The sequence below is a fragment of the Trachinotus anak genome, unplaced genomic scaffold, assembly GCF_046630095.1.
Source record: "Trachinotus anak isolate AG129_WGS33_773 ecotype Australia unplaced genomic scaffold, CSIRO_AGI_Tana_v1 ptg000012l, whole genome shotgun sequence".
Classification (NCBI taxonomy): domain Eukaryota; kingdom Metazoa; phylum Chordata; class Actinopteri; order Carangiformes; family Carangidae; genus Trachinotus; species Trachinotus anak.
In genome coordinates, this window is record NW_027273863.1 from 22,240,788 (window position 1) to 22,260,000 (window position 19,213).

The window sequence follows — 19,213 nt, forward strand, 5'->3', positions numbered from 1 at the left end:
CCAGAGACTAAGGTCCATTAACTGATTAATTTAACTGCGGCCGTCTGAAAGACTGACGGCTGGCTGTTAATGCTAAGAGCAGGAGCGATCTATCATGGCGAGAGACGGTTGACACTTTGTCTCTCCACACCACTAACTTTCATTAACAGTCCCTTAAAAACAGCCCAACTCTCCTTGTCACACACACACACACACAAACAGCAAGATTTATGACTGAGTGGGAAAACTTTGAAGATGAGACAGAGTATTAACCATGACACCGGGGCATTTAATAATCTTATATTCCAGGCACAGTTAGGCCCGCCTTGTCTTGGGAGCCCGGCGCCATTGATAACGAGGCATTGACGGGATTCTGTGGTTTCAAACGAAAACTTCAAAATGTCAAGGCTTCAAGTAATTCAATTCAGCAGACCACCCCTGTGTCACTGCTAATCCCTTTAATAGCACAACTAGTGAAAACAACTGCTGCTGCTGTGCTGCTGAGATGTCATCGCATCACAAACGGATGAATTTAAAATAAATTCAAGAATGAATGCTCCTAAAATAAGATCACAGCATGATGGCATTTATCAAAACGCCAAAGATGGCATATGCAGAAACCTCGGTCCCAACCTCATCCACCATTTCGAAGGGGCTATATGTGAGTTCCCTCTGCTGCCGAGTGTGGCTTCTTGCTGAGAGGTTCAGACATTGTTGTATTTACAAGACAAGAGGTTATAAAACGTCCTCTGAGTTCAGGACAGACTGGACACAACAATGACTCGCTATCGGAAAGTGACGAGACGGGCCGACCAGACCTGGGCTAGCTTGTTAGCATGCTAGCTTCAGTAGAAGAAAACAAGTGATAGAAATAAAAGATGAACATGAGTTAATGTTGGCGTTGCTTTCCACCTCCAGAAACAGCTCTCGGCAAGTAAAAGAATGAAGCGTCATAATGTAAACATCTCTACACAGCTGACAGTCCAACTCCTGCTCATTGGAGAGTATATTCTTGGTTTAATTCGAAAGATGCCGACATTTGTCCACAGTAAAATCAGTCTAAATGACCACAATTTGTTTTTAATGTCACTGAAGCAGAGACAGGAGATTGCACGTTAAATTGTACCTACATGCTGACATGCTAACTGCATACGTTAAGATGCTACCATTACCATGCTAATGTTTGCTAACATTGGCATTCAGCTGCAGATACAGCTTCTTTAACTGACAACGCTTCAGCTCGCCATTTAACAAATGCAAATGGATCCTGATTTTTTATGTTGCAGACAAGTGAACAGAGTGTGGTGCAGGAACGTCCGTCAATCCCTGACAAATCTGTCCTCAAAAAAATTTCAGACTAAAAAGTGAGAGGTTTTTGGAAAACCCAACAGCAGACGGCGAGAATGGTCAAATAACAGATCATGACAACACATCATGAAGCTTGTAACAGCGTGAGCCTTTTCTGAGTTCAGGCTTGGTCACTTGTTCGTGACGGCGCGCAGACACACACACACACACACACACACACACACACACACACACACACACACACACACAAACACACACACACAGAAATGCTAAAACCACTGCAAAATTAGCGCAGCCCTCAAATTTCTGGGCAGTGACCATCTTCGTCGATGCCAAACTAACAGACTGGGTGTTGCTTCTGAGTCCAAGTGATGATCAGAGAGAGAGAGAGCGAGAGAGAGCGAGAGAGAGAGATGGCTACAGAGTTGGCAGGCTGTTGCGTTGGCAGGGGTTGATGGTAATGAGGCTTTGATTGGGACTGAGTGTGAGGCCTTCGAGACATGAGAGGGTCAGGCAGTGGCATCTCTGTTGATCACACACGCGCACACACACACACTCTTCTGACTTCTACAGGCCTCCCACTCCTGTTCCATCCCTCCTACATGCAAACACACATCAAAGTACAAGCTCCCTGACACTCCTGCACCAAAAGCCCTCACACACACACACACACACACTCGCTGACTCAAACACACGACACTCATCGGGAGCTCTTGACAGGCTGTAGAGCCACTCGGGGGAACTAACTTGCTCACATCACATTTGGTTGTGTGAGAGGGCTCCACTTTTATCGGCTGTTATAACGTCACTCTCGACACATCCACCCTCTCTGGTTCGGGGCGAGCGCACACTTTTGCATACGGTCTCGTCGTCGACATGTTGACACTGACACAAGTGAAAACATTTTTCCTTTTAGCAACATATTTGTTAGCTCCCCTCGTAAACAGCCAGTGTGGGTTTTAATGAATTTTATGTCAATTCTGTTTTGAGCATCTGAATGTGGTGCAGAACAACATAACACAAAAAGGTGAGATAAAAAGTGGACTCTTTCCTTGGCCTGTTCACATATGGAGAATATTCCCACAGGCTGAGCTCAGAGTTCATGTTAAATAAATATTTTCCATCACCAACTGAATTTTTTGAATAATGATGGAAAAATCTGAAGGGCCATCTGTCATGTTGACAGATTTGAACACTGTAGCTGTGCTTTGTGTGGTGACATGAAAAGTAGCCACATTGTGGGTGTCCCTCTCTTTTTCTCTCTAAGCCCTTATAAATTAATAATCACTATGTTTGGTCTGCATATTAAATTTTATTGTGATCAAGTTGTTTTTGAAAATTAAATCATATTAAATAATTTCATTATTATTAAAACATTTTTGCGACAATGACAACAAGAAAGTCTAACACAACCTCTGAGTGAGCTACCTCATTCTTATTTAGTTTAACAGTAAATTGAAATAATAAAACACTAGGTAATAAAAATGTGTAGATAATTGTTTTTATGTTAAAAAAAATAATGTAGGAAATGTACCAGAAATTATCTTTTTGTTTTTCAGTGAATCTCATAGCATGGATTTGAAAGGTGAGGTCCACTAATAAATAATTTTTCATTTTTTTCCTCATGAATAAAAAGTTTCTCATGGATAAAAAGTTTGTTTGCTTTACAAGGTGAATACGTAACTAACCCACTAGAAATTTTCTTAAAAGCAAAGTGGCCTAAACAATTCCAATAAACGTTCACATTGCCACAATATTTATAGAGATAAATAACTGTGTGTATTTCGTCTAAATACAAATTGGATAAGTGAGTCAGCTAAATGGGAGTAGGTAAACTTCCTCAACCTACAGTATCTGGAGGGAATTGAGTTTATTCTTACCATTGCTCAGAAGCTTTCATGAACTAACATGAATCACTGAGTTAAAACGTTGTGTCAACAATGAAATAACATTGTTTTTGTGGATCATTCCTTTAATGAATGGACGGAGGATGTGATCCAGGCTCGCCTCACAGATGGGCTGGATGTATCTCACATCGTTACTCTGGAGCACACAGCTGTCTCTGCCAGTAAACACTGGGCGCGATCAAACGGGCAGTCAGACAGAGTTTTAATGGAGCAGATCTGATGCGGCCAGCATTGAGCCAATCACAGCGCCATAACACTCATGTTATGACAATGCACACCAGTCGTTATCATGCGGGAGGTGAAGAGGAAAACTGGACTTCAGTGTGTGTGTGTGTGTGTGTGTATGAGAGCATAGAGGATAACAGCAGTGTGTATTTGTTGGCAACAAAATTGTGGATGTTGGTTTGTGTGTAAACGGTGTGGCCTGTGTGTGTGTGTGTGTGTGTGTTTCATTTAAAAGTATTTCTGCATGCATCTGCAGTTTGTGCACTTCAGTGAATCCTCCCATGCCTGTGTGAGTAGAGCACATATCTCTATGTACGTGTGTGTTCCCTACTAATTATTCCTGTGTGTGCATGAGTGTGAACTACGCACAAGTTTGTCCATGTGCATCCCACTGATTACTCCATTGTGTGTGTGTGTGTGTGTGTGGCCCTGACTGCCTCTGTCTGCTCCTCTAAAAGTAAGCTGGTGTCGTCTGAAGCGATCCCACCTGTTTGACACAGAGCCCTGCTGGCTTCAGCCCCACTGAGCCCCTGAGGGCCAAATAGCACAATTTCAGCTCCTGACAGCCAAACCCTTCGCTCCTATTCACAATCAGTGTCGCTCTCTCACTCTCTCACTGTCCTCTATCCGCCCTCATTGTTTTGTCTAAATCATCTTTTGTTCACCATTTCTCTTTTTTCCTACTCTGCATGTTAATCCTTCATCTTGAAAGATACATTAAATATCTTCTTACACTGTTACAGTCTGTGTATGAAAATGCCATAATAACAGATTTTGAGTTATATCAGTGATACTTTATGTTTATTTTCCCATTGAGTTTAGATATGATGTAACTGTAGGGCTCGAGCTGGGAGATTGGAAAGTGGAAATATAGACCTTCTCGGTGTATCACCTGATGAAGATGCCACAGTCACACTCAATACATTTTTGGGAGGAGTATTTTCTTGATAAATTCCATTTACAAATAAACATATAACTAGTATTAGTTAACAAAATAATCCTGCCTCAAGGTCCACTTACTAGCTTTTCTTGATTATCTATAATACACAATGTAATATATATGTTATTATAAGATTATTATGAGCTAATTAAATTAAATGAATTTCCCCTAGGGGATGAATAAAGTCTATCTATTATCTAATCTATCTATCTATCTATCTATCTATCTAAAGCTAATGATGAAGCTGAAAGCTCAAGAAAAAGCTGGTAAGTAGACCTTAGCTCACATTGCTTGTCAAACTATTATCTCAAATGTCACAAGTAAACTTTTACACGTAAATGTTTAGTTTAAGATCTGTATTTTGAGGTCTCACTGCTCACTGAAATCCTCCTCCAGCTCACTTCACCCTATTTACTGTTCTTCTTTCTTTTCTATCTCTCTCGCCATCTCTGTGGATCTCATTACTTTCCTCTCTCAGACAACAGTCATTGTTTCCCCTTCCCTGTCACCGCCACTTTGGCTAATTTGATATACGGATACATTACTGGCCAGGCCCAGAGCTTTCACAACCAATCTGAACACCAATACTAATGTCCATGTGTGTAGGAGAGTGGATTTCTGTCAGTTCAGCTGTGGGGGATGTTTGACAGGTGAAATGCAGAGAGAGAATTAGTAACATGGAAATAAACCAGAAAGATGTCTGGTCAAGTTGTGTGGGAGTCTAATTAGGGTTTCCTCGAACTATTAAGTTGCAGAACTCAGGTCTGTCATTTCTCTCTTTTACAGAACAGTATGCAGCTCTAGATATAGTCATAGATATATTCTTATATATTCAAGTTTTCAAAAAGTGCGTGCTTCTCACATTGTGTTCTTACACAGCTGCAAGTAGATTGTGTGTTTAAGTTTCAAATTATTAGGCAACTATTTGAATGCAATCTTAAATCTTGACATTAAATTCAGAGGAATATCTGGAAAATTAAATGAAACTTATTTCTGTAAATTTTCCATCAAGGCCTGTCTTGCTTGCAGCTCTGTAAACAAACGGTGCAAAAATCTTAGACTCACTTTCAAAGTGTTATAATTTTACCTGAACATGTCCCCGAGTCCTTTCAGCATGCCCTTCTTGGCTTTTCCCTTGTCTTTCTCCTTCCCTCCCTCCTGCTTCTTCTTCTCCTTCCCTCCTTTGTCTTTGTCCTTCTTCTTCTCCTCTTTGGTGCGGTTGGTGCCATTGACCAGAGGTTTCTCGGTGCCGGACAGCGGGGTCTGGTCGGCCACCGTGGACACCGAGTCTCTCCCTGATCGTGAACTCTCCTCCGTGTCCTCCTCCACTGGGGGGAGGGAAAGACAGACAGCGAAGGCAAAGAGGGACAGAGAGAGAAACATGAGGGAGAATGGAGAAGATGTTCTGTTTAACCAATGAACAGGTTGTTAAGCAGAACTATAATACATCAATAGATCTAATAAATGAAAAACTTTAAGTCTCAAATGTGTAATTATGTTTCCTAAGAACTACAAGGAGCTCAATAAAATTAAACTGTTTATTACAAGTGACTGAAAAGCTCTGCTCCACAATTAGATACTTATCCTTAGAGACAGCGATGCTTAGAAGATGATGAGACATTAGTTACTATTTGATGGAGCTATAACATAATATGAGATTCACTTCAGATAGAAAACACCACATTATTTTGGCTCTAAAACAGATGGAAAGGACTGTGGAATCAAAATAGTAAAACAGTATCTTAATCACAAGAGATTAAAAGACCCACACACAGCTGTCTCATTCCTATTTCGTATTTAATTCTATGTGGACATGATATTTAAGTGTAGAAGAAGAGTAGAAGACCTGCAGAAGACCATGTGTGTTTGAAATGTTTTAAATCATATAAATCATATAAATCTGCATAGAAAACAGAGGAAAAATCTAAACCAAGACGGTGTGCGGGTATCTGAACCTTACACACTGTAATCTCTACCTGTTGCTTGGAGATTTTGCATTTGTATTGTGGTACCCATGAATGAACAAATGGTTATTTTAATAAACTTTGCATTTTGTTTTGTGATAATAAAAGCTGACACAGTGACTCTGAATATATCATTGTATGGTCTTCTAATGCAATGACCCTGAAGGATGGCGAGTAAACGCATGACTAATTTCCCACATGGTTGTGACGCATTTGATATCCTACCTATAGCAGGGGGTTACATCCTGAGTCAGCGATATTGCCATTGCCACAAGCAGTGATAAAATCAGCAGCAAGATACTGAGCATTAGTCAGAGTGCTGTCACTCCCATGCGTAAGTATGGAAGCCCCATCAGGGTTTTTATGGCTGACATTTTCTCTCTTTCAGTGGTGATCTTTGTTAGGAATCATCACTGCTGTGTTAGTGTGGTTTAGCGTCGTTTTAGTAACCCACAATGCACAGTCATTAATGTATAATTTCACATTTCGGACACGCTCCAGGAGTAAGAGGGTGGCTGAGGTTGAAGTGTCTTGCTCCCAGCTGCTGACAGAGGTGACACCTGGGCCGTGGTGGGATCAAACCTGTGATTTTTCAGACAGAGGACAGTCTTGTTAAAACGCCAGGGGAAGGTCGATGATGGGATTTCTTACATGTCTCCATGCCCTCGTCGTCCTCCTCTGTGGCAGCCGGTCGGTCGTAGGATTTGTCGATGGCTGCCCTGAAGCTCTCGTTGCAGCCACGCCCCCTAATGATGCGGGGGCGAGGCCTGTGGAAGGGGAGGTCCCCGTTGAGGGTTACCTCGGCAACAGCTGTCTGGAGGCTCTCGAGAGAGCTGGACTTCTTTAAGCCGAGTGATGGTCCCACGTCCTTTGTGGAGGAACCTGATGGGAGGATACAGAGGTATGTGCTGTGGGAAAACGAACAATTCTGACTACACCTCCTCAGTCTACGATGGTGACCGTCTCAAAGTCCCCATCAATGCCCTATATCTTAGTGCTGTTTACTGTAGCATCCAATGACAATGTTCAGTCCATTTCTATTCTACACCAACCTCCTCTAACCCCTTCATTCAAAGATAATTGGATTTATGGGGCTTTCAGACAGAAGCTGATTTGCGCTGCACTCGCTGCTCGGGTCAGCGCACTGTTTGGGGGACTTGTGGAGGACAGAGCAAACAGGTGGAGTTTTCCAAACTTCTAGCAGGATATGAAACTACAAAACAGGAAGCTCCCACTGTGTTTAGAGTCTATCGTTGCCAGCAACAAAGATGTATCTTTCCAGTGCTAAGAAAGAAGGGGAGCAGCAGGGAAGAGGCTGTGGGTGTTCTCAGGTGCAGGGAGCAGCTTGGGAAATTTCAGCCCCGTTTCCACAGTGACCGGTTTCAGGTCCACTTTCCGTTAACTTTCCATGCCTGAATGGATCCCTCTTTTCTATTGGCCATGCAGATGTTAGTCACCACTTTGACCACACTGCTTGATGCAGTGACAAACCACCGTGGTACGGCGCAAGTCTTTGGAAATAATGGTTTCAGAGTGCAGTGCTGCTGTGGCCACGTTCTGTCTGAAAGCCCCATTATTGCGTGTACTGCTGTGGTCAGTTTTAAGCACATAATAATATCTTAATTACGTGAAAGGTAGCCTCAACCTGTGGCCTCAGTTATTATCTGCTTCTTAGTCTATTTCATTATTTCATTTTATTACAACAAAAAGACTAAAAACAAACCAGATTCACTTCTGCTCCTTTCCATCTTAAAATAACCTTAAACACTTTTCTCCATCACATCTTTAGAACAATAATAATAACACATTAACCTTGGTTGTGATTAAAGTTGCATTAAAATAGTCTCAAGTATAAAAGATGATGTAGTGCATTAGAAACATTACCATGGGAGTTATGTTACAAGATGACTTAACAGGATGATTTAAGAGGATGGATTGAGAGGATGAGAGACTTTTTTTTTTTTTCAGCACAAAGACCAACTCAGCAATCTGACACATATTTCACAACAAGCCACTTCTGACCAATTCCAAATGACCAACAACTAAAGCCAAGAATGACCTCAGAGTCTTCCCTCTTGGATTTTATGTAGCTGCAGGACCGTTAAGTGATTTTTGTGTTGGATTCTGGGATTTGCTCCAACTGACATCACTGCAATCCTCAAGGTCAACGTCCACAAAATGTCATTATCCTACGCGCTAAGTGTGATGGCAACAACAAGACCCAGACACCTGATATATAAAAAACCAATCTCACTCTCAGACGGTGTTCTCTAGGTTTGTATTTGTTGCCTGTTCTTGGGTGTTGACCTGCTCCGTCTCCAGAAATGTGAAAAGCCACAACACAGTTTAAGAGACCGGTTGATGCAGAGGAGGAGGATGACATTAAAGATTTATTCCATGCTTCAATTATGCACATGGGTCTGCCAAAGATAGGCCAGATGCATCAAGATAATGCAGCCAAAAACTGTTTCATAAACGTTGTATCTGAAACATCACACACACACTTTAACAAACTTCTGCCCTAAACAAGTAGGTAGAAAACTCGTTATGGTTGAATTAAAAAAAACAAACAAAAAAACCCCCCTGGTCTACCAGAACGTGCCCAGCCTCAGAGGATGATCAGCCAATCCGACAGTAACACACCATATTTAAACCTGGATAGTGTTTGCTTCACCAAGAAAGAAGCTGATCGATTGTGTGTGTACTTGTGTGTGAGTCTGTGTGACATTCCTCCAGACTGACTACACAATTCACTACAAGATGGGGCTCCGAATGAACATAACCATCAGCAAAATAGGAGAAACATGACAGTTTAATTAAACTAAGACTATTCGTACAGTGGTGCGGGCATAATTTGTGTTCCCATATGGCATGTGTCACGGGCTGAGAGCGTGTACCCTGGTTAATAAATGTAGGAAGATAAGGTACGGAGCCATGGAGGTAAATGGAAGAGTCCTAATCTCCCGGGTGGTATCACTTCAGAGCCACTGTAGCAGGAGCTAAAAAAATAAATAAAAATATACAAGACCTGACAGACTTGTGGTGTCTTGAGGGAGAGGAGTGAATGAAAGAGAGAGGAAAGAAAAGGAGGAGAATGTAGGACAATGGTTCCCAACCTATGGGCCAGGGCCCATTGATAGGCTGCAAAGGTAACGCAAGTGGGCCAACAAATAATTTACAAAACATCACAATTTTGGAGTAAACATAAAATTATATATGTATAACAAATATATAAATAATGTTTTTAAATGTTTTAAAACAAAATGATGTTGTTGGACAAGTCCTTTGATTGTTTTTTCTCCTATTAAAGCCTGTCACTATGATAAGCCAATGATAGGGACTTTTATTTCATTGTTGGACCACATTGCATACTTGTTTGCTCTGTCAATCGAATTGTGCGATTAAAGAGAAAGAAAAAATTATATCCATGGCAAAAACTGGAGGATCAAAATGTCTCGCTGGTTAGCAGCAGGAAGAATTAAATAGAAAGAGTCAAGAGACAGATGCTGAACCGATACGTGATCTCTGGATTGTTATAGTGGTGGATGTGGGCCGCCAACATTTTTGGGATTTTCAACAGGGCCATGAGTTGGGAAAAGTTGGGAAACACGGATCAATATCACTGATGAATAATAAAGGTGAATAAACAAACACAAATACTAGCTAGGGCATCAAATGTGTAGTAATTCACGTCTGAAAATAGTCCCCAACAAATTCACTTTTTACTCCTGTTCAAGTCACATTAGCTAAAAAGGTACAATAGCAGTTAATTTAGAAAAAACTTTTTTAAGTCTTAAAAAGAAAAAGAAAAAATTGACTATATATTTGTATTTTTGGAGATTTACTTCAGGAGGAACCACTTGACTCAGGGCTGTGTTATAATCACATTGTGTTTACTGTACTGGCTGTTTTTTGATTTCAATTATTATTCTAAACATAATGTACTTCACTGCCAAAGCTGTAGAATATTTTCAAACAGCAAGTCTGGAAAAAGGATGTTGTTTTTGCCAAGCTCCTTGTTTACAGTGACACTGACCTAAAAAAAACAAAAAGAATATAGGCAGGAGAAAAAAAAAAAAAAACAGAAATGGAAAACTGAATACATGCAGAGTGAACAAGCAAGCGGGCAGGCTGCCTCCCATTCATTCTCATCAGCCTGTCCTATCCCCTTAACGTCTCACTGAGAGTCGGGCTGATAGGCTTTTCACACTGCACACCCACTTTATTTAAAGGCTTTGCCCAGCGCCATTCACTGCAGTCACACTTCAGTGGCAGTCTCAAAAAAAGAAAAAAGGATCATTTACATTGTGTTGGAGACCTGACAAATGGCATTTAGTCGCAAACATGAAAACTTTTTTTTTCTTTTTAAAAACAAAATAGCCTGGGGGTGAGGTTTCTTGTTGTGTTCAGTCAGGCCTACCTGACCACAGACAGTGTACTTAGGGGATTTGGAAGAAAATAAATGAAAGACTGCTCATCTATCATACTAAATTGGAAATAATCAGTGCAATGCATCTGACAGAAAGTTAACAAACTAACTGGATTATTTCAAACCTGGCAACCAGTCATTCAGCTCTGAGTAATCTGTGTGTTTGGACAGAGTGACACTCTTCATCTGCAGATAAACGTTATCCTGCAAAGTTAAGCTCCGACAGCCTTACAATAACAAATACAGAGCAATCGTGTAGCAGCTGGAACAAGCAGAGGTCAGATTGGTGTTGACCCCGGACTCAGCTGGAACTGGCAACAGTACAGTTATTGATTCAGCATCATTTGACTGCAGTGTCTCTGTCGTCTCTGTACAGTTCACCATGTAATGAAAAAGGACATTAACCTGAAGCCGGTTGTTCCAAAATTGTGTGTTTGCAAAAGTGACACAAACACCAACAGGGAAAAAAAAAATAATAATATAGTGGCTTTTATCGAGTTATCATATTGGCCCAGGCTGTGTTAATACTCGGATAATGTGCGATCTAAATGGTGACAGAAAGCTAAAGCCCACATTCACCTGTGTTTTCATTCACAGTCCAGTCTACCAAATTTTTATCTTTGGTTTCTATTAAATTTCTACTTGTCAGTGTTGCGCTGATTCCTGATTGGATCATTTGTCACAACATCACTGCTTGACAGCTTAAGTGCCACTCCCCACCTACTGAGAAGCACTAATCCACAACACAGTGATGAAATTCAATTAATTAATTCTCTTGAATTTCATTCCTCACTTCCTGAAATGAACACGAGTGGATCTGCTGTGTGAACTTTACAGGGTTCACTCACAGGACACTTTTCTCACAGGGACAAACTCTGAATAAAGCTCTGCACACAGCCAACAGTCCAGTATTGTCCTCCATCACTGAAGTGTCCGAGTCCAACATGTGGCAGCGGCTTGTGTCAACAAAAACTCTCGGCCAATCACAGGCCAGGAGACGAGGGCGACTATATCCCGTCTCTCAGAGCTGTCACAGTCTTCGGTTTCAGCAGGATGGCTGTGTTTTGGCTTTGGTAAATGGACCATGGATCATGGATCACTTATACTTAGTGGAGAGTACAAATTCTTATTTTAATTTGGTAAAGTGACACCAGGGGCCCACAAAGTGAAAATAAACCCCTGACACTTAAAAAAACAGGGTGAAATCTATTAGCCCAAAACATTAGGGGAACAGAGGAGGATATAAATTGAATTTCCTCACTAAATATCCACCTAAAATACTTTGAATCAGTATCTGTGCCCTGAAAATCTGCCTGTGTAGTGAGACGCTTTCAGAATATCAATGAAAAGGCAGATCGCTCCAATTCAGACGGGACAATTGTGCTTAATTAAACAGTCTTTGATTCGCAGTGAAGGCGAATGTGATTACAAACCAGAAACAAGTGCTCTCACATCTATAGCACATTTTTATGTCATCTAATGAGGGCATTGAAGGCCTTTAATGACCTTAATTGGAGACCAGTATGAAATGCAAAAACACTAGTTTCCTCTGAGAGAAGTGTTGTGTGGAAAGGAAGTTTTGTGAAACAGATACAACCAGTAGAAACAGCCACGACAACTCTCCACCAGAGCTGCAACAGAAAATGAATCTATGACTCTGCTACTCTAAATATTGTTTTAAGTCATTTGGAAAACAAACATGGCAGACATTGGTAGGTTCAGGCTTCTCCAAAAGGAGGTTTTGAAGATTTTCTCTTTGTCCTTTGTCTTTATAAACTAAATCCCTTCAAGCTGTTGAACTGATGTTTATACAAAATTAGCAATTTCAAGTCGACGCGCTGGGCTCTGGGGACTTGGACTTGCATTTGTCCTTTTTTCTGACATGAAAGTTTGGATGGTTGGTCCAGTCGAGCGGGGCTGGGAGAGCAGTGACTGTTTTGTTGTGACATCACAAAGTTACAGAAGTCCTGACAGCTCGTTTTCAGGCTCAGTTTCTGTGTGCATTTCTCTGTAGACTGAGGCTTTGATACTTTCACAGTATTAATACAGAACCTAGACCTGCTTTATATTCAAAAAAGACTACCACTTTTAGTGACAAGTTCCTCTCCCTCATCTTGGGTCGGTCGATATGTTTTTCATCCTCCTCCTCCATTTTCCTCTTCACTCTCTTCTTCTGCAGTGGTTAGCAGTTATATTACGCCCACCGACTGTAGCTTTCTGGTACTGTGAGAACATGGTGAGCGGTCCTGCTGCTCAAATCACATTACCTCGTGAGGCAGCTGGATTCGTGAGATCACTACCTGCCTTCAATATTTAGCAGAGACGCTAAGGGACTGCTACCATGGCAGAACGGGTACTGCCATATCTCTATTGTTGAACAGTATAAGCCGTCATATTGCCCAGCTCCACTGGGATGGATGTTCAATCATAGTTCATAGTTCAAATTGACTGACTTTAACTTTAGAGACCGTGGTTAATATCTCACCTCCCAACAACAGCCTTAGCTGTGCTTTTCCACAACAACTTTCAATCCTCTTTTCACACTTTCTCCCTGCTTCTCTGTCTTTATTACTGAGGGAGAGTTCACACCCATACCTACAAGTTACCTTAAACTGCCCCCAGAGAGCTCCCCCCTCCCCACACTCTAAACCTCTCATCTCTTTCTCCTTCTCCTCCTCTTCTCCTCCTCTACCCGTCTTCCTTCAACGGGAGCCGTCCTTTTGTCCGAGCCGCTGATTTCAGAGGCAGACCTTCTATTCAGCCGAGGCGACAGTGAAAATACACAAGACGTGACAGTGACGGATGACTCGCTGTCAGCTCCCTGCCTTAACCAAGGACAGAGTGCTTTCCCTAGTCTCCTTCTCTTCTCACACACACACACACACACACACACACACACACACACACACAGACTACTGACACACACACAAAGCAATTAGTGCTACGGCTGCATCTGAGGTAAAAAGGGAGAAAATCAAATCTGTAGTCACTCGACTGCTTTCACAACCGTGTTCAGCAGCGACCTCAAACTGCGGCGAGGACTGTGAGTCTTCACTCTGCAGGCTGACAAATTTGTCTTGTCAAGAGTGAGCACAACACCAAACACAGGGAGCACCGCAAAGCCGCCGAAAGAGCAGCGCGCCGGATAAACCTGCTGCAACAAAAATCTGCTGAATTTATATTTGCAGATCGATATGTGCAATTTAAGGCCTGTCGTTGTTGTTCCTGTGCAATTTGTGTCATGTCCTGCACCAGTTATGAATCGATCCACTCTGCAAAGCCTCAGACGCAGGTTGAGGTTCATTTACAGTTCTTGGCATAAAAATCTGCCTCAACTCAAAAATGCTTCCCAAAAGGTTTAATAATGTGATGTCAAATGAATAAATAACAATCCTTATTATGTAAAGAGTAAATGAAGAAAACATGGACAGTGAAGAGAGATCTGAGATGATATGTAGGACTTTGGCCAGAGGGGCATAAGGTGGTGTTTGAAAAAGTCTGTTTTCTGCATCTGTATTAAAACTAATTTCTGAAACTACAATACATCTGACTACCAGGACAGGTAGTAGGGCCAAAATTAAAACTGGGGGATGTTTTCCAGATGAATTCCAATGTAAATTTCACATCTGTTAGCAAACATGTCAAGCTAATCCAGGTTTACAGTACCTGCTGTCTTGATAAATCCACTATAATGTACATTTCCACCACTCTGCTGCTTTTAATTTCCCTGTTCAACTTATTTATTCAAATCAGTGCTCGTTTCTTTCAACCACTGTTAAATTGTTGTCAATGAAAATCTAGACTTCAGGCACAGGTTTCAAATTAAAAGCCTTGACATGTCTTTTAAAAAGAGTCAGCAGCAGAGTTGAGTGTATTGCATGACTCTATGATAGCGATGATTGAATTTATGCTACTGAATTGAGCCATGTGATCTCTTTGACATTATTTTGAATATTGGCTTTGATATTTTAAGATCGAATTTAAGATAAAATATCACGTTTCATAGCATCACAAAAGGATAATTGACATTTTGAATCAGTCAGATCTCCTTGGGCATTTGACATATTCATCAAGCACCACTTATACCCCTCAGTACCAGGCATTAGAAATGCACTCTGAGAACAAAAACTGATGGTGATGATGGCGAAGTAAATTTTTCCTTTCCACCTTTCAGTGCACCGGTGCTTACCTGTGTTGCTCTCAGGACGAGGGGTGAGGTTAATCTCATCCGCTACTGTTAAAGGAAGGGGGGAGGAAAGAGGGGGAGAGGGGGGATACAAACATTTGGGGTTTCAGTTAGTGCTTATGACATTCCCACATGCAACATCCAGGTAGTGCTGCCAAAAAAAAAAATCACAAACGGCTTCATCTCAATTAGGATCGGACGCCATGCGAGACAAGGAGGTGGGAGGTTGGAGGGGGGTGAAGGGAAATGAAAAGAGGGTTTGAGGATAGCAATCAGGCTTGTTGTGATATCAACACGGTACAGAGCGGCAATCTGGTCAGGAAGATTAGATATGATTATAGAGGGTGCAGGCAGAGAGACTGTTGCAGCCAAAGCAATCAGCGACTGTTTGAAGCCATTTCAAGGTGAATCAACATAATGAAGTTCTTGACTTTGGCGAGAGATGCAGAATCTGTTTTCATACAAAGAGGCAAGGGGCTGAGTACATTTAAATATTAGGCACTTTTTTTTTTTTTTTTTTTTTTAAATGGGGGGGCGTGCAGGGGTGTGTGCTGAAGGTTATAAGAAATCAGATTCTTTGAGGTTTCACAGACTTTAAACTAGCGAAGGTGCACTGAGTTTATCTAATGACTCTTAGAGTTAACCCAACACATCTCATATTCTGTTTGCTGGGGGAGAAGAAAAAGGAAATTTTACCACTTTGCTTGGATGTTTTTGTGATTCTGGGTTTAGTGTGTGTATGTGCCTCAGTATATACTGTATGTTTACTAAGTATACACTTTAAACTGCATCTTGAAAATCACTGAATTGGCAGGAAATATGTTGTTAATGTCAACAAAGGGCAAATCAGCAGGTAAAAGAAAGGTAAAATGACCTAGAGGATTTAACATTATATTCTCCTGTAGCTGATGTGGATATGCCACTGTGCAGAATCAAAGGAAGCAATGGGGATATATAGGACTTGTGTGCATTCATGTCATAGAGCAACTGAAAGACACTGCAGCTGGTCAGTGTAGCTCCAGCTGATATCCCTTAAATTCACACTTATTTACTGGGAATGACTCAAGGCTGCTTTTCAGTGCACCGCATTTAGGAGCTTTGAGAAGAACAGAATCTCCTTGTTGTGATTACAGCTTGGATCTTGATGTAAAAAGTATTAACAAGACCCAAACTGACTATGATGGACCCTGTGTGACATGACTTTCTCCCCACAAGCAGTGGTGTGAAACAACAACTTTTTTTTAAAAGAACAATTTCAATCTAGACTGTTCTAGATGTTCACGTTCAATATTTAACTGATAAAGTGGAACGTGATGGATGAAGCCAATCAGGAGAGACACTGATTCTCCAGCTTCTAGACTGGAGGATATAATAATAAATGCTTACATATCAAAATGTCAAAGTGTATTTGAATAACTTCCTGGAGGAATGTTCTACCTAGATCCATGCTCTTGGACTTGCGTGTTTTGATGATCTCAAGTTGAGCGGCGTCTCCAAACTGCTTGGTGCGTTTCTCCGACATGCTCTGGCGTCCGAAACCTTCCCTCTGGAAGGCGGTGTCTGGATTATTTTCATCTGGACCAAGGGAGCTGAAGGGAGGGCGAGAAAGTCGGGGATATTAGAAGAGATGTTGATGTTTGTCACACAGGGAAATTGACAACAGGAAGGACAATAACAGGTGAACAGTGAAAGTAACATTTGGGAAAAAAAAGCATTTGCAGCATCTTTTATATAAAATATGATACATGGAATAAAATAAACAATAGAGGTTCTACAGGAAGAAGAAGAAAAAATAAAGCTGAATGAGGATCAACAGTGAAAAAGGTTCAAAGAAGTTCAAAGAGCCTCTGTTCTTTGAAATCATGGGATTCAAAGAAGGAAAAAAGAAGGTGAACAAGAGATGGAGCGAAATCTAAGAAAGAATTAGGAGAGCTGAAAAAGAGGAAAAAAATTAGAAAAGGGAGGGTCGGGGCGATGATGAAGAAGCCGAGAGAGAACAAAGGGAGCTGAGAAGAAAGCATAGAGGAGAAAAAAAGAAAGACAAAAAAAGAGAAGAACTGAGAAGACAGAGAACGCGAGAGTTTTAGACAGTAAAGATGGCAGAGAGAAAAAAACTGAAGCAAAACTGTCAAAGTGGAAAAGACAAAAAAATTAGTCTTTAAGGAAAAAGGAAGCAAGTGTGAGACAGACAAGAGCAAGAGATAAGGGAAGAGAGATAAACACAAGAGGAACAAAATAATAGTGCAAGATAACAAGATAAATAAAGATAAAAAGAGCAATCAGGGGAAGGAAAGAGACGAAATGATGATGAAATTAAAAAGAGATTATGGAAAGAGAGAGAGAGAGAGAGGAGGAGCAAACGACAATCAGGCCCAAACATACAGAGAAAGACATGAAGAGAAACAGAGGGTACATCCTTCATCACTGACAACACACAGATTTACAGCATTCCCTAACTGATCAACTGACTGAAAACAATCTGAAAAATGATCTGAAATAATCAGATTATTTGATAATGGTCAGCTGCAGCTCTGTACACACACATTCAATTTCAAGTCCTCAGCTGTGTGTACCTGTTGTTGGGACCCGGCAGCTCTTTGGCCCACAGCGGCGTCATGTCAGCGGTGAAGCCCACGTCGTCATGGGAGCTGGACGACGACTGGTCAGACAGGTGGGGCGGGAGGAGCGGCGGCCGGTCGTCCTCTATGATCACGGTGTCGTTCTGCGGCATGTTGACGGTCGGTGACAGCTGGTAGTTACCTGGAGGAGGACAGAGGATTTCTTTTTTCATTTATTCATAAACTGTGTCTATGAAGTTTTTTCTCTCAGTTCACAGTCTTCCTGCATCACTCCTCACTCATGACTGATCAATTACTTCCCCTCCTACAGTCAGTGTCATCACTCTGTCCACACAGTGCACAAATTTTACAAATGAAAACACAAATATTTCACTTTGCCCAGGCTGCGGGAGGTTTGAGACACGCGTGGCTCTGGCTCTACACTGACAGCTGCTGCTGTAAAAAGTTTGTCCATCTTGAACTTTAATATTTTGTTTGGCGTGTGCGGAGGAATCACGCCTCCCCGTAGAACCACAGATTGTTGTTTTTTCCTTTCTGTTTCTATTTAGGTTTAAACAAACAAGTTTTGATGTTTTAGTTACCGAGCTTCACAGCTGCTGGTATTCGAGCCCAGCTACCTGCTCCCCCTGCTTCCAGTCTTTATGCTAAGCTAAGCTAAGCTAATCGCCTTCTTGTTCCAGCTCCACGTTTATACACACAGACATGAGAGGTGCACAATACACCCTCTCAACTTAGCGACGAAGCTAAGAGGTATATTTGCTAACCTGAATCTCAATAGCCTTTATTAGCATTAGCACATATTTACTTTAGTGTTCCCACATGAATCTGATCACGGAGCCTCTCAGTCATGTGTGTAACACTGTCATAGATTATTGAGGATATGATAATCACAGTAAATATGGATATCAATCAATCACTTCACACCTGCTGAGGACCACCAGCACTGTGATGTGCACGTGTCAGAACGAGACACACTGACACACACGTGTGTTTTGCTGCTGATTGAGAACCATGTCAATGAGATTATAAGTAATGTTTACGTCCCATTTGGAGGATGAGAAGTTTGGAGGACATGTGAAGTCTCTACAGTGAGTGATTTCCAAACCTTCAGGATGTGATTGAGAAGATTACAATATGTGAAAAAACAAAAAAAACAAAACAATTACTTCTACCAGCTCCAAGGAAAACATCAGAAAAATATTAGCTTGAAAAAAACAGAGCACTTGTAAAAGCTGGTTCGTTACTCAGCTCTCTGCACAACGGCCTCAGGAATGAATTTATTTGTGACAACAGGCAACTGCTGCATCAAGGGTGAGACTGCTCGAAGTGTTTAATGGGCCAACTAGTGAAGAACGAGTTACCAAAATTAAAAAAGAAAAAAAAACAAAAACGGGTAACTTTTTGAAACACAGAACAAGTTCGAAGTCTAAAAGCAGAGTGAAACTGCTCCTGGCTAATCAGCTTACACCAAGCAGAGTTTGGCAGCAGCCACAATGGTTCCTATGTCAAAACACTATGATTAATTCAAGCTGTGACCTCACAAATAAAGATAAAAACTGCTCTGTGCTGAGGCAAAAAAAAAAGTCCCTTTTTCTGTCTCTGAAAAGCGAAGCTTAAAAACCTCCATTGGTATGCAGCACATGACTTTGTCTTTAATCTGTATTTTGAAATTGGGAGCAGTGGGTGCCGTGGGGTG

The 19,213-nt window shown here is 41.4% G+C and overlaps 1 protein-coding gene across 13 annotated transcripts in view; it reads right to left on the reverse strand.

Moving 5' to 3' along the window:
* Positions 1 to 19,213, reverse strand: part of LOC139629195 (partitioning defective 3 homolog) — a 237,741-nt gene that overhangs the window by 65,439 nt on the left and 153,089 nt on the right. For 10 of the 13 annotated variants that reach the window (XR_011692923.1, XM_071491674.1, XM_071491672.1 and 7 more), the window contains 5 exons: positions 17,512 to 17,698; positions 16,376 to 16,527; positions 14,942 to 14,986; positions 6,975 to 7,205; positions 5,447 to 5,687 (listed from right to left, as the gene is read on the reverse strand). Coding sequence is in view for 12 of the 13 variants with exons in the window: in XM_071491674.1 (XP_071347775.1) it covers positions 5,447 to 5,687; positions 6,975 to 7,205; positions 14,942 to 14,986; positions 16,376 to 16,527; positions 17,512 to 17,698 (856 nt within the window). In the remaining variant the exon portion in view is untranslated. The remainder of the gene's footprint in view (positions 1 to 5,446; positions 5,688 to 6,974; positions 7,206 to 14,941; positions 14,987 to 16,375; positions 16,528 to 17,511; positions 17,699 to 19,213) is intronic. The other 3 variants (XM_071491678.1, XM_071491677.1, XM_071491667.1) reach the window with 1 other exon arrangement.